At 42.4% G+C, this 14,664-nt stretch overlaps 1 protein-coding gene across 1 annotated transcript in view; it reads right to left on the bottom strand.

The window, feature by feature from the left end:
* TPH2 (tryptophan hydroxylase 2) overlaps positions 1–13,928 on the bottom strand; it is a 50,735-nt gene extending 36,807 nt beyond the window's left edge. Inside the window, exons 1-5 of the mRNA XM_015628234.3 lie at positions 13,378–13,928; positions 10,362–10,514; positions 7,962–8,145; positions 7,755–7,855; positions 4,873–4,940 (exon numbers count right to left, since the gene is read on the bottom strand). Of these exons, the coding sequence (XP_015483720.1) occupies positions 4,873–4,940; positions 7,755–7,855; positions 7,962–8,145; positions 10,362–10,514; positions 13,378–13,482 (611 nt within the window). The 5' untranslated portion in view covers positions 13,483–13,928. The remainder of the gene's footprint in view (positions 1–4,872; positions 4,941–7,754; positions 7,856–7,961; positions 8,146–10,361; positions 10,515–13,377) is intronic.
* Positions 13,929–14,664: the final 736 nt, after the last annotated feature.

Below are 14,664 nucleotides of genomic sequence, written 5' to 3'. Positions count from 1 at the left end.
CACAGGCAGCAGCTGAACAGGTGCATCAGGCACGGGCAGCTCTGCTGCAGCAGGAGAACCGCACTGATGGGCTTTGCTGGCGGCTGCTGCTCAATTCATAATCCTGTCTCCACTGTACGAGGGAACAAGGAATAAACCCTCGTGTCACATTTGATTGCTGCTATGCAGTCCCTACATGCACAAGAGAGGATCATCTGCCCTACATTCATTGTGGTTGTCCCCTCATCTTTATTGAAAACTTACCATTTAATCCCCTTGCCTTTCATGATATCAAAGGATTTTGATCCATGGCAGTTATCTGTCAGTCAAAGGCAACTTTGTATGAGGTGCTCGTACTTGGTAGGGACTGCAGAATATCCAATACATGCACTAGCTCCCTGTCAGCTACTTCTGCAGACATGACAAGAATTGCAACACATTTAGTGAAGTCTTTCTCATCTGCAGAAGCTGCACTGGGTCTGTGCCCATCCTGCAGTGAGAGACAGTCCTTCAGGCCTAGTATCTGTCTTCCCCCTTGACACTACACCAGCCTTAAGCTGCCTGCCAGCTCATGGAAAGCACAGCACAGCTATTCTGAATTGTGCTGTGCATGACAGATACAAACAGGTTGCTACTCCATGCACTTGTGCTTGCCAGAATACCCAGCCTCATCCCCCCTCCTTAGGCCTGACCTCTACTGGGGATACAACCAGTACGGATCAGCACTGGGACACCAAGGGGGAAAATGTGTTTTACCAGTGGAAAAGCTCACGTTTCTGTTTAGCCTGTCACTAGAAAGGCATAAACACAATCAAGGATCTGAAGCTTGTTCACTGCTCACTAAAAGGTTTATAACTTCGTTATTGTTTCAATTAATTCATTAGTACTAAAGTAAGGTTCACTGAACATTAATTCCTTAATAGGTTTTATGCCTAGGAGAGCTGGTCTTATTTCCAGCTGATCATGATACTGCTTTCTTTATAGAGAGAATCAAGGCAGCCAGAGTTGTGGGAGGATCTATGCCTTTTTCCCTCAGCTCTGCAACCTTCATATTTCTTACCTTCTTATTTCAACATGCAAGACCCACCTTGCACTCAAACACTTCAATAAATCATGGAAATGACCAATCTGCATAGCCAGTTTCCTTGTGTTTAAGATGACTCTACAAGCTAAACAAATCTGAATTTTTATTTCTCCTTATTAAAATAGGGTCTTTCCATTTTGCTAAGGTCATGAGCTATCAACTCAGATTATTAATTCCCTCTTAAACATTGTATGTTTCCTACAGATTTAATTTTCTCAACACTTTTCCAAACCCTAATCAGTCTCAAAGGACCAATTAGCAAGATTAACACATTTTCACTATCTTTAGGATAGAAGCTGAGTGAAGGAGGGAGGAATATGTTTTTTTTATGGCTTTTTTGGTCCATTTATTTCATACAGCTGATCTTCACTGCTGTGCTCTATTAACATGTATTTTCCTTTAACAGCCAGCTCCACCAAATACCTGCTCCTCCAAGTTCACTTTGTAATGTTTTTCTCTCTCTCTTCATTAAAAACATCACTTTATGTTCAAGCAAAACAAAGCATCTACCACTATAGCAATTCATGAAGGAAATGCTGATCTGGGATCTTCAAATCAACTTTTTATGAAGCCAATTCCTAGCAGCCAAATCTCTGGGGTTTTTTAAGGAAACTAATGTGGGTTGTTGGTTTTTTTTACAAATTGAAATGGAAAGTAGAAACACATCAAGCCCCAGTAAGTGATTAGGAAGGTCACTTGACTGGAAGACACTGAGAGATGTTTACCCCAAGGAGAGCAGTTCTTGTAAAAGAGCTGTTCTTTTTGTAGAAATAAGTAAACAGTCATTAGACAACAGAAGGGAGTGTGGTGAGACTGTGCTGTAGTGTCAAGACACCTGTAATAACTCAGCTCCACAGCTTGGGCAGCAGAAACAGCCCAGCTGTAGCAGCACAGTCTTCCCTGTGGGTTTGATTTGCCTTTCCTCAGCGTGGCTTGGGCTGTGCTGCAGCAAGATACTGAGGCTGTCTGCCAGAGCTGTCTCTGCCCGGGTACCCAGAGACACTGACCATCCAGACAAGCAGATAGAGCATGTCCCTGGGGGAAGGATAACCAGTGCAGGAGACCTGAAGTATGAATGAGATTTCTGACACATTAGGTAACTGCCCAAAGCACTGATCTCCCAATTTTCCTGGTCCCTGGCTAAGAGTGTTTGGAGCCCCTTCTTTCTGCTTGTATAGTAGGACAAGATTGAAATCTTTTGAAGGTTTGAAAAGATGAGTGGAATGAAGGAGTACATCTGAGCAGTTTTGCTGAAGTTTAAGATCTGGTCCTCAAATAAGCTCTGGTTTGGATTTTTAGTTTTTGAAATGTGACTGCAGAAACGTTCCTAAGCCTTCAAAATCTAAGGAAGGAAAAGGTTTTACTTTCCTTTATTTGTTTTATTTTCTGGAAATATGCAGTATTACTTTATGTTATTTTGCAAAAAAAGCTGTTTTTCTTCTGTTTTCAGGGTGGAAAAAAACACCACACTTTGAAGCAGAAGACTGACTACTGCTTAGTAAGCCAGCTGTGTCGCCTTTCCAGCACTTAGGCAGCTGAGAGGGAGAAGGAAGGAAGATCTTTCAAGCAAGTTAGCAGCTGTGAAATGCACAGCACTATTGCTACCATCATGGATAAATGGAGAACCATCCCACTTACTGAAAGAGCTGAAAGCACACACAGCCTGCCCTCATCCACAGGTATCCACTTGCCATTTCACACTGCAGTAAATGCTAGGCAAGAAGCACTAACTTCACTGCAAGCATTAGACTAAAAGGAAGATAATAAATCAATCAGCTTTAAACAAACATTCTAACAAAAAAAAAAAAAGGTATCTCAGTCTACATTTAAAAGCTGGCTAAACTCAGAGATTACCTGGGCAGCCTAGAGAGTTTCTCTACTAATAAACACCTGCCCCAGCAGGCAGCAGCCCAGTGTGCTGGATGGATCCAGCTAAACAAACACCACTGTGGGCAGAAAGGGGAGAGAACACTAGCACCTACATGAGTAAGACTGGTAACAGCTTAATGACTGGCATGGGACAAAAGTAAAGGAAAAATATAATCAAAATTATATGGGCAAAAAACAGAGTTAATCCTCCTGTCCCCCCAGCCTTCTGCAGGCTGTAAAATAGCCTTGTACTGAAAAACCTTCAAAAATTCTGTTTTCACTTGATTTCTGACAGTATGTGCCTCCTATAAGTGGAAAGAAATTTTGCACATTTCATATTCTTAAACCACGTAGGTAGAAATCTCAAAGGAGAAAAAATGAAAAACCTGAAGAAGTGTAGAGAAGAAAATGGAAAAGAACATGAAATTAATATGTTCTTTCCCTTGAGAAAGAGGGCTTAAACCTGTTGCAAATAAAACCTAGAGTAGGATTAGAACTAGTTGAGTGCTTCTGTGACAAGAAAATTGCAACCCAGTAGGTGTTTGTAGGTAGAACAGCAAGATTCCTAACTTCCAGGCACTGTAGCAAATTGAAAATACTGACTTGAAACAGGGGAAAAAATCAGTGAGAAAACACTTGCAGTGTACTTGTGCTCAGCCTCCATATTCTCTAACTACATAAAAATGCACTGACTAAATTCTAAGAAGTTTGGAGCTGTATTGGCAAAACCAATAAACGGCATTTTGCAGTACCCAGTACAATCGTAGAATCATACAATTGTTAAGGTTGGAAAAGACCTCTAAGATTACCAGGTCCAACTGTTAACCCAGCACTGCTATGTTCACCACTAAACCTTGTGCAAAAGTGCCACATCTAAACACCTTTTGAACACTTGCAAGGGTGGTGATGCTACCACTTTCCTGGGCAGCCCACTCCAACACCCAACCGTCCTTTCAATAAAAAAGGTTTCCTAATACCCAGTCTAAACCCTTGTGCAGCTCGATGCCACTTCCTCTCATCCTGTCACTTGTTATCTGGGAGAAGAGGCCAACCCCCACCTCACACAATCTCCTTGTAGGCAGTTGTAGAGAGTGATAAGGTTTTCCCTGAGCCTCTTTTTCTCCAGGCTGAACAACCCCAGCTCCCTCAGCCCCTCCCCACCAGACTTGAGCTCCAGCCCCTTCACCATCTCCATTGTCATTCTCTGGACACGCTCCAGCACCTCACTGTCCTTCTTACAGTGAGGGGCCCAAAACTGGACACAGGACTTGAGATGTGGCCTCACCAGTCCTGAGTACAAGGGGAGAATCACTGCTCTGGTCCTGCTGGCTACACCATTTCTGGTACAGGCCAGGATGCCATTGGCCTTCTTGGCCACCTGGGCACACGCTGGCTCAGGTCAGATGCTGCTGACCAACACCTCTAGATCATTTTCCACTGAGCAGCTCTCCAGCCAATTTTCTCCTGGCCTGCAGCACTGCAGGTTGTTGAGACCCAAATGCAGGACCTGGCACCTGGTTTGTTGAACCTCATGCTATTGGCCTCAGCCAAGTATAGTATGTGCATCAAAAGAAAAAAAAAATTTTGGGGTTTAGTGAGCTCTTCCAACTATGTAGGGATGCTAGATATGTGTGATTCAGCAGTGCATCAGTTTGTCAGTAAGACATGTAAATACCCATAAAATATTTTCCAAGGTGTAAGCAGCTGTGAATAAAACACTAAAAGAGAGAGCGCTTTCCTTTCGAATGCTTTACTTTCCTGTAGCTATATCAAAAAGGTAGCAGGATTCCAAGCATCAGGTTCGCAATTTATAGCCTACACTAAACTAGTCAAAGTTTAAAGGATGACTTTGTCTACTACTAAACTTCATCCTACAGAATTAAGTAGAGCATGAATTCTAACTAGTCAGCAGCACAAGGAAGAGTTATGCCAGTACTTACTATTTATAGCTCATGGCAACATCCACAAAGTACTTTCTTCTCTGTCGATAGACATTGTCTTTAAATCCCTTAAGCAAGGAAGAAGAAAGTAATTTACAATAAGGACATAAAATCAGCTGTAAGAATTATAAAATAAATCATTAAAGTGTTTATTTAGTACTTAGTTGCTTTGTATTTTGATTAACAGTCTCCACTGGACTGCAAGAGAAAATAAGGATGTTTTTTTTCTTCACTGGAGTTCCACAGGAGGTCTTTCAGGATAAAGGTACAATCATTCATCCAAGATGTTGAAAAGGGAAACTTTTTTCCCTGTCATTTTATCTCACTCATGTTTTCCTTGACCTGAACTGAGATCTACACACAGGTACATGGCACAATAATCTACCTATATTCTTAACACTTCTTTCTTCTCTAGAATCAAGCATCTAAGGATCATCTATGCAACTCATGTTGAAGATTCTAATTTAAGCAGTTGCCATCTTAACAAACACATTAGGAACTGAACCATCAACCTCCAGCACCAGTCTGAGTTACAAAGGAAGGGCTCTACCTCATGGGCTACAGTAGACTCACACCTTTTCCATATTAAGAGCAAAAGAGTGGTGTAACACATACATGTTGGCCAGTTACAGCTCTTTGAGCTATTCAAAATTAGAACAAGATCTTTTCAATATCTTGAAAATATAAAGACACTTCAGGATTGGACTACAAGAAGAGTAAATTATTTTCAAAGTAGAACTGCCAATGTCCTGAATATACAAAAGGGAAAAGAGTTGTCTGAGTTGCCCAGAAAGTGCATTTAAGTTTTCCCCAGCCAAAGCTGAAAATAAAAATGTATTTTTTTCCTTACCGCTTACATAGACAAATGCCATACACTGAAACAAATGAAAAGATAACATTGCTTGATTTGAAATACTTGTAAGCTTCCATAAAACTCAGAAGACATTTTACTGCCCCATAACCAAAGCTATGCTGCTGGGGCAGAGCATGGGAGGATTTCACAGGACTACAGAAAGCCTTCAAACCTCCACTCCTGCACAGAAAAGCTTCTTTGACTGCTAAAAAGTTGTTGCAATCTGGGGGAGCCTCCTTATCTCCTTATTAAGGAGACCTTTTGAGATAAATTTTGAGTTACTCAGCTAAAGACCTTTCAAGAGACCTGGAAAGTGATGGAAGACAACAGGGGACTTAAAAGCCTGTCAGGTATAATGAAATTGAGACTGAAATCATTAGCCTTTGTGGAGTGGGTTAAGGCTAAGCTGCTGAAGTGGTGCTATCCATACAGGCTCTGTAACAGGATAATTCTCTTTGGTCCTCTGGCACATACACACCACTGCTAAGGAACAGGGCAGGCACCTGGAGTGGCCTTTCAAAGGTCAGTCACAGATTGAAGGGTTCTTACCCCATTTCCAACATCTAGCATGCTGCATAGGCTGCCAAATGGTGTGTAAATCGTGTTTGTAAGAGTCCTCCCAAGTGTAAAATATATATTCATATCATGCAAATGTCTTTTTTTGTTTTCTGTAAAACTGAAGGCAAATTTTCAGCAGAGTGCTCAAGTATTTAAAGAAGGTACCAGCTCAGAACATAAAGCAGCATGTAATGGCCTGTCACAGACATAAACTCAAAGCTGGAATGAGCTGTCTCTACAACCTCTGTTTGAACCAAATTATGGTAAATTGTTGAAGATAATCAACAGGCTTTTCCTTTCAGAGAAAATGTGAATTAAATCCCAGTTTGTCATCCAAAAGTACAGGGCAGAAACCTGGATTCAGGAACGTGCTCCCTGACTATGGACCCTCAGTATGGGAAGGGTTCCCACATGATACAGGAGGCTGAGAACCAAGCAAGGTGATGATGATGATGATGATGATTGTGGCTGGTATGTGGGCAGGTGACACCAGGGACAGTGGGGCTGCCATGGAGCTTTGTGATGGTACCCATTTGGCTTCTGTGTGCAGGGGTGAGAATCTGTGCCTGAGCACCCATCACTGCACAAAATGTGTGCAACAAAAAACAGAGGAAACTACCATCAACAGTTAGAGTTTAATCTGATTCTATTACAAGACAGTCTTATGGTCAGATATCTTAGTTCACTGCCTACTTCCTTTCAGATGGAAATTTCTGACAATAACAGTTTAATCCAGCCTGGTTTAGGAATTAATATAACTACCTACCACCAGTATCTTTCAGTCAAGTCATTCAGAGGTAGAAACTTGGATTAATAGAAAGAGAAAATATTTTAACACTAATTCTTGCAATCATCTGCCATCTAAAAACTCAGAGATTAAGCATTTATAGCCATTAGCCAAAAGAAATAAAATAACAAACCCCTTTTTTCTGTCTTTTGCATTGAGCATTTGACACTACTACAGATATAAATTGTGCATGAAGGCTTGTCTCCTGCCACCAAAGTTAGGAAACAATGAGAGACAACTTCCCATCTGCTGCATTCATCAAAAACAGGAACATGTTTCTCTGTTTTATCTTGTAATTATCTCCTGAGTGCCAAATAATTCCTTCATAATTCTTTCTTCTCTGTCACCTACTAACAATAGTAACTCTTACCCAAGAGCTACTTCTGGCAGAACTGAAGGTAACATTGATCTAAATTCTAAAGTTTGAAACCTTTCTATCAACCAATTTATTGTTTTTTAAATGCAAGCAGTACAAAAGAGGATATACTCACTAAACAATGAATAAGTTTTGTGGAGGATCTGCATTTTGTGTATCTTTCTCAGAAAAGGAAAAATAATTCACTGAAACTACCAAAGAGAAATCAGTCCTTATCTTCTGAAAACAATCAGCAGCCAACAGGCTTTTTACTTGACTGGCAAATAACCCAACAAATCATCTACTGGAGAATTTTGTGTTACACTTACAGGGTGATCAGCATCCAGCTCAGATCCATACATCAAAACTCTCTGAGAACATTTGTCCAACTCAGAGATCTTCCTGGGGAACCAAGGGACGCAGTCGAGATCTGCAGGAGACAGAATGCAGATTGAATGTACTGGAGTGTAAGATCATGGAGATACCTGTGCAAAACATCTGACAGTGTCTAAACCGAGTGATAAAAACAGCCTTGCCTTCTTCATCAGTCCAGATGTTTTCTGGTGGATTGAGAGATACTATATTAGTTTGAAACTTGAGCAACTGGATTAGTTCATTAAATTCTTTCTTACTGCAGTCACAGTCCACAAAAATTTCCACCTCTGAATTCCTTCTCTTTGATTTTCGTGATTCAATATGAACCATACTCACATGTTTTTCCTGTGGAAAGATGAAATAACAGATGAAATACAGACAAACCTAGAAGAACAATGTCAGAAGAGTAATATTGGTGGCACATTCCTCAGGAAAGTTTTTCCAGAATCTAAAAGGTCTTTTTATTGAAAGTACTCCCTTTTTCTATTTATAGGATTAGTTAGTGGCACATGCTAAATACCAATGACAAAAAATAACTTTACATGGAAAGTAAGAAAAAAAATTTTTTTAATTAAGTAAGTCAAGTAATTATTTCATTTTATCTACCAAAATAATCTCTTACAGAGGACAGTATAACACAGTTTTCTTTTTTATTTAATGCAATTTTATACTTATCTTTGCTAAAAATATTAAGTTCTAATACAATTTTAGTCAGTAATTTGCATAATAATAATGCTAATTTAAATATAACTGAGTATGCTTCTTTAAACAGATGTTATTAAAAATATTACTCGACATACCTTACTACCTGAGGAAGAAAATATTTTTATGAGAATAAATTTTCATCAATCCTCACCTATATACTGTGCAGTTATCAATAACATAAGCATTAACAGCAGTATAGTTAAAATCTACCTCAATTTATTCTCTATTGCAATGTCCCCATCAAACACAAATCATTCAACAAACATCACAGTGTAAATACTTTTACCATGAAAACTTTCCTGTGGGGTCTCTCTCCTACCACAACTACTGGTCTGACAAGGGTATCATAAAAAGACAGATAACCATAATGTGCTATGGCTGTCCTGATCTAGTGTGACAGCCCCGTTTCAAAACAGGAGGTTGGATTAGACGGCTGTTCTCAACATGACTGACCTCCTATGGACTCTGATTTTTCCTTTTTCTTGCTAGATAGAAACTATCTGTTACTTTTCACAACTATTCTTGCACTTACTCAGTGAAGCCAATAAAACACTCGTTGACTCCCAAAATGGAAGAAATTAGTGTCTGTATTTCCACTTCCCCACTGTATTTTACGAAAATATCCATTTCAGGTGGCCGTCTCCTCTGGTAGATCCAACCAGCAATGCCTGTTTTTACACCTCTGGATACACAGACAGAGTTCTTTCACTGGTATGCTCCATAGCTGCGTGTACAGTGTAGCAACCCAATCACAGAAATTCAATTTTGTCTTCCCTAGGTTGAGAACAAAACCCTGCACTCCCCCCTGTAGTACTCAAATTGTTAAGTGACTACATGGATGGGGGTGGATATTCCTACCACATCTTCCAGACGCAATTTAAGAGACCAGAGTTCTATGCCTATTCCCAAGAAGGGGTAGCAGATGCTTAAATCCAGAACTTCAGGTGTGAACCCATACCAGCATTTCAGCCAGAGCTGCAGTTAGACACTTAACCCTTGGAGAACAGCTGCTTTGAGAACACAGCTCCTACTGCAACTTCTGCTCACTCACTTAGGTTTCCCCTCTTTGCCAAAAACCCTGCTTCTTGGCAAACTCTCTCCTGTGGGTCTAATTCACATCTTTTTCTTGGCTGGAGAATTCACATGCCTGGGAATCTGATCCCAGAGACAGCTACTATGAGTGAGGCCTGGTAAGGCCCAGTGATCCCACACTTACATCCCTCTGATGGTTTGGCCTGAGAGACATGCTCCAAGCCACTTCCTAACATTCCCTTCACAGACTGAACAACCTAAGACTTTTATTGTGCTGCTTTAATGATCCTCAGACACGCCTCCAAGCATTCTGACCAGGATTCTGACTGACAAGCACTGATTGCATGGGGATCTGCCTGGGAACCAATACCTCACAATTTACATTCCAGTTAGACACATAAAACCCTGACCCTGCAAACACTTAGAGGTGTCTCTAATTTCAAGACCAAGCAAAGCTGCCACCAGCATCACCTGACTGTATGGGACATAGATCCCAAACTGCTCTCTGAAAGTTCCTCCTTTCATTGTGACCTGCACAGACAACTTCAAACCTAGCTTACAGTGTTGAGAATCACGTCAGAAACCTAAAGTGAATCATGTGAACATCAGCATCACTGTCAAACTTTATTCCAGAAAACCCTTCACAAGCCCAAAATGCTTTGTTCAATGGTCCATAAAATTTAAAGTTACTTTTATTCAGTTCTGCAGGGTGAGTGTAGCTGCACTCTGTTTCTCCTGCCACGGTCCATTAGATTGATATCAACAGAGCCTGCCCTCAGTAGCCATCCTCTGTCCAGCCAGCATGAATGATTTGTAAGCGTTACCTGGAAGAGTCTGAGAGCTTTCACCAATCCACCAACTTCATTCTTCAAGGAAAACACCACAGCTGTCTTTCCACTTTCAGAAGCAGATTCACTTTTCCCATTTCCCTTATTCCCTTTCTTCTCCTCATTTTTCCCAGAACTTGATCTGTTTAGCTACAAACAGATAAAAAACATGAACATCTCAGATGAAAATGGGAATTTTCCTGCAAGAGAAATTTTTGTTTGAAAATAACTGAACAGAACTCACACTGGCTTAATTTGAAAGAAAAGATCTTGTATTTACTTGAAGTCAGGATCACAGGTTAAGGGCAGCTGCTAGAGATGATTGTGTAAGAGACCAGTATATACAGAAATTTAAATAAATGAATGAATAAATAAATAAATAATCCTAAGGAAAAGCATAAATGGGATACAAATATGATGGCATTATTTGGACAACGCTATCATTAGAAGTAAATGTGAAGCAAATGGAGACAGTCTAAATTACTGGTAAAGCCTGCAGATCAGTTATTGTAAACTGAATATTGCTGCAAAATCACAGGGATGCTATTTTAACCTATACCAGTCAATTTATGAAGATGTGCACTGGTCTGTGTTTTTGTATTAAGTATTATTACATTTCAAGCCAAAACTTTTTGTTGTCTGTTGTAGCACAATCAATGTTATCAGCTAATGGAATTCCTCCTGAGAAAACAAAACCTCTGTTGATTATAGAAACAAGAAAGGAAATACTTAGACTGCAACACAGAATATCAAGTTGGAAGGGACCTCAAGGACCATCTAGCCCAATTTTTCTTGGCAAAAGCATGGTCTAGACAAGATAATCGATAAGCCAAATCTTAAAATTGCCCATTGCTGGGGAATCCACTGCTTCTCTCAGGAGATTTTCCAGTGGCTGATTGTTCTCATTTTAAAAAACTTTACATCCCACAGAAGATGAGGAGTTCAAAAAATACAGAAAATTACACCATCCTTACACCTACACTCTAACATTCTTCTCACAATTTGTGAGTCCAAAACTGCTTTAAATGAAATGTCAGTCAGCATTTTCCAAAAAATGTCATTTTATCAGCTTAAATCTTGTTGAGATTCCAACAGTACAGCCTTTATTGACAATTTTTATAACATCAACCACAATTTTCAAAAAGCAGCCTGCATTTTCCTATACCTAGTCTGCTGCTCCTGGAGAAATTAAATCTCCAGTGAAATGCTAACCACTTTGTTATAATCCATAAAAAAATATGAAAATAAAAATCAAAAACCACAGACTATTTCAATGTTTTAAATGTATTAAATAGTCCTTCAGTAATTTCTAAAGCAGCTTACAGGAAATAACCTGAAAAATCAGCTTTTTAAACAGATCTTTTAACATTCTTTAAATGGCACAGGTGAAACCAGGCAGGTTTAAACTAGGTACAAGACATGCTGAGAAGTCTCTGTGGTCTTATAATTTATTAGAATACAACAAAACAACCTGGAAAACAAATTTGTTTGCAGAATGATACATGAATGGTTTCACACACATTTATTTTTTAGCAATTGAGCTTGTATGGTTCTGCTCCTACCTGATATGGTAGGAGGTTTGCCCAGGGATACTTATGGGGAAGCTCACTTTTGTTTTAACTTCAGTAATATCTGGGATTTGGCTAAGTCTTTTTCACGTACATCAAGCACACAACCTCCCCCTCAAGTGACAAAGGTGCTGCTTTTACAGCATCTGTGGTTTTTTCCATGTGTGCTGCCTTCTAGAAGCTTTGTACACATGATCAACCAAGTCAACCAAGCGTCTGAGAACCTCAATACTGCCAGTTCCTCTGGAAAACAAGGGCACTCGGCACTTTCCAAGCCTGTCACATTAGCTTCCCCAATACTCTCAAGAGAGCATTACCCAAAGTGATGTCTGAAAGGCCCTCTCAAGCATTTGAACACTAGAATGAATACCTATTTGTTATGAGCATAGTAGAGAAGGATGAACTTGAATTTTATTAGCCACATTCATTAGTACACTTCATAATTAAATGACTGACAGACCAACTTTCCTAATGGAAATTAATTATCTGGAGCAAGTGCAAATACCCAGGAAAATAAGTCATTTATAGCAGATCTCAGTGAAGAAAGTAACTCAAATGTAAAGACAGTAAAACAAATTTATTCCATATAATTCAATGCTTTCAATAGAAGCTGAGTATGTAGAAGCAGGGATATTCCACATTTTACTATAAGGACATAAGGCCAATTCAAAACTGGTACAAGCCCATATATTCTGCTGGTTTTACCCAAGTGATAAAAACCTTCATCTGTTACAAAATTTTATAGGAGTCACAGTCTTCATAATCCTAGGTATTTCATGTATTCAGAGCAGGTTGCCTTATTTAGTCACACATACATTTACCTGTTAGAAGTTTATCCCACGCTTGAAACCATCCAAGCACCTGTTGCACCCATCCCATCACTTCCAGAGAACCATTTCTGTCTCCTGGCAGTGTTTTTTCCAGCAGCCCCCTGGCACGGTGTTCCCACACGTGTCCTTGCAGCCCTGCCCGTCGGCAGAAGCCGGGAGCACGGCAGCAAATCCACCGGCACCGACAGAGTGGGTACACGGCACTTGTGTCTTGCCAAAAATGTTTGTAGATGGTGCTGTGAGGCTTACGAGTGCCCTGAAAAGACAGTCTCTGTTGGTGTATAAAGCCCGCTGGACTAACCAAGGACTTCCAAATCCAAGCATTTAAAACCATCTGAGCTGGATGCTTCTCTATTGCTCCGGTAGCAATACGGCTCGTTTCTGCAGTAAGGCTTGTATCGCTAATGAAACTTTTTCTGTTATTTATCACACTTTTAAGGCAGCGTTTTGAACGGGGACCGACTCGATAGCAAAGTTAGTTTCACCGGCCCCTGCAGCTGCTGAGAAACTGCTGACCTGACCACGGGGCGAGGAGCGAGGGGCTCGCACGGCCTCTGGCACCGGGCCCCGGCGGAACCCGCCCCCCCGGCGGCTCGCCCCGGCCCCGGCACTTACGGTGAGGCTGCCGGCGGCGGGGCGCTCCTCCGGCAGGGCCGAGTCCAGCGAGAAGCCCCGGCGCGCCCAGTACTTGCTGGAGAACATCATCATGGCGGGCTGCATGGGGCCGGCGGGGGCAGCGCCGCGCTCTGCCCGCCTCGCCCGCGCCGCTGCCTTTATACGCCCCCGGCGCGGCTGATGGAAGCGCGATTAGGGGACACCGTGTGCGGGTGACGAGAGCCGCCGGCAGGCGGGCGCTCACCGGCCCCGCTCACCTCAGCAGCCGGGGCTGGACGGGACAGCGCAGCTCGGGGAGCGATCCCGCCTCCTGACGCCGGCAGTGGCTCCGGACAGCGGTGGTGGCAGCGGCCCTTGGCAGAGGTGATGGCAGTGGTCCCGGACAGAGGTGGTGGCAGTGGCCCCGGACAGAGGTGGTGGCAGCGGCCCCGGGCAGAGGTGGTGGCAGCGGCCCCGGGCAGAGGTGGTGGCAGCGGCCCTTGGCAGAGGTGGTGGCAGTGGCTCCGGACAGAGGTGGTGGCAGCGGCCCCGGACAGAGGTGGCAGCAGCACACAGGTCCCGCTGAGGAGCGGCTGCCCCCGCCCGGGCCGAGGCTGCTCCGGACGGCTCCTCCGCGCTCCCCTGAAGCCGCTCCCCTGAAGCCGCTCCGCAGCCGCCCCAGCACGGCCGCTGGCTCCACCGCCGCACCACGGCACGGCAGGGCTCAGAGCCCCGGCAGCAGCAGGCTCGAGAGTGCGGACAGCACGGCAGAGACCTGCAGGAGCTGAGTTTCAGCACACGGGAGCTGTGCAGAGATAGCAAGAAATGCTTTGGTGTAGAAATTCGTCTCTCTCCGTTTAAGTGAGCAGGAGGCAACTGCTGAAACTGTAACTTGATTGCAGGGTTAAAGGAACTCCGTCTCCCAGATTTACTTGAGAAATTTAGGATTTCTAACTTCTCTTTCGTTGTAACATTCATTTTGTGAAGTGCCACCACCACTTGCCATCCCACCTTCTCCTCACTTCTTTTCACTTCCAAATCTTCCCCACGTCATCCTTTGAATAGGTTACCTTACAGCATGTAGCACTGAACAGCACTTCTGAATTGGGAGCACTGGGTCAGTTTCCTTCAAGTAAAGACTCAGTTTTCTCTGTTCCAACACATCAGGAAGGGGAAACTTACTACTTCCCCTTGAAAAGCACCATCGGTGACTTGTCCCGAGCCTCCCAAAAGAGGGGCAAACTAGCTGAATGCAACAGCTGGCTGCACGCGCCCTTAGCTTGGTATACACACAGATCATACAGATTG

The sequence above is a fragment of the Parus major genome, chromosome 1A, assembly GCF_001522545.3.
Source record: "Parus major isolate Abel chromosome 1A, Parus_major1.1, whole genome shotgun sequence".
Classification (NCBI taxonomy): domain Eukaryota; kingdom Metazoa; phylum Chordata; class Aves; order Passeriformes; family Paridae; genus Parus; species Parus major.
The sequence above is the reverse complement of the archived record's forward strand: the minus strand, read 5'-3'. Positions and strand labels throughout refer to the sequence as shown.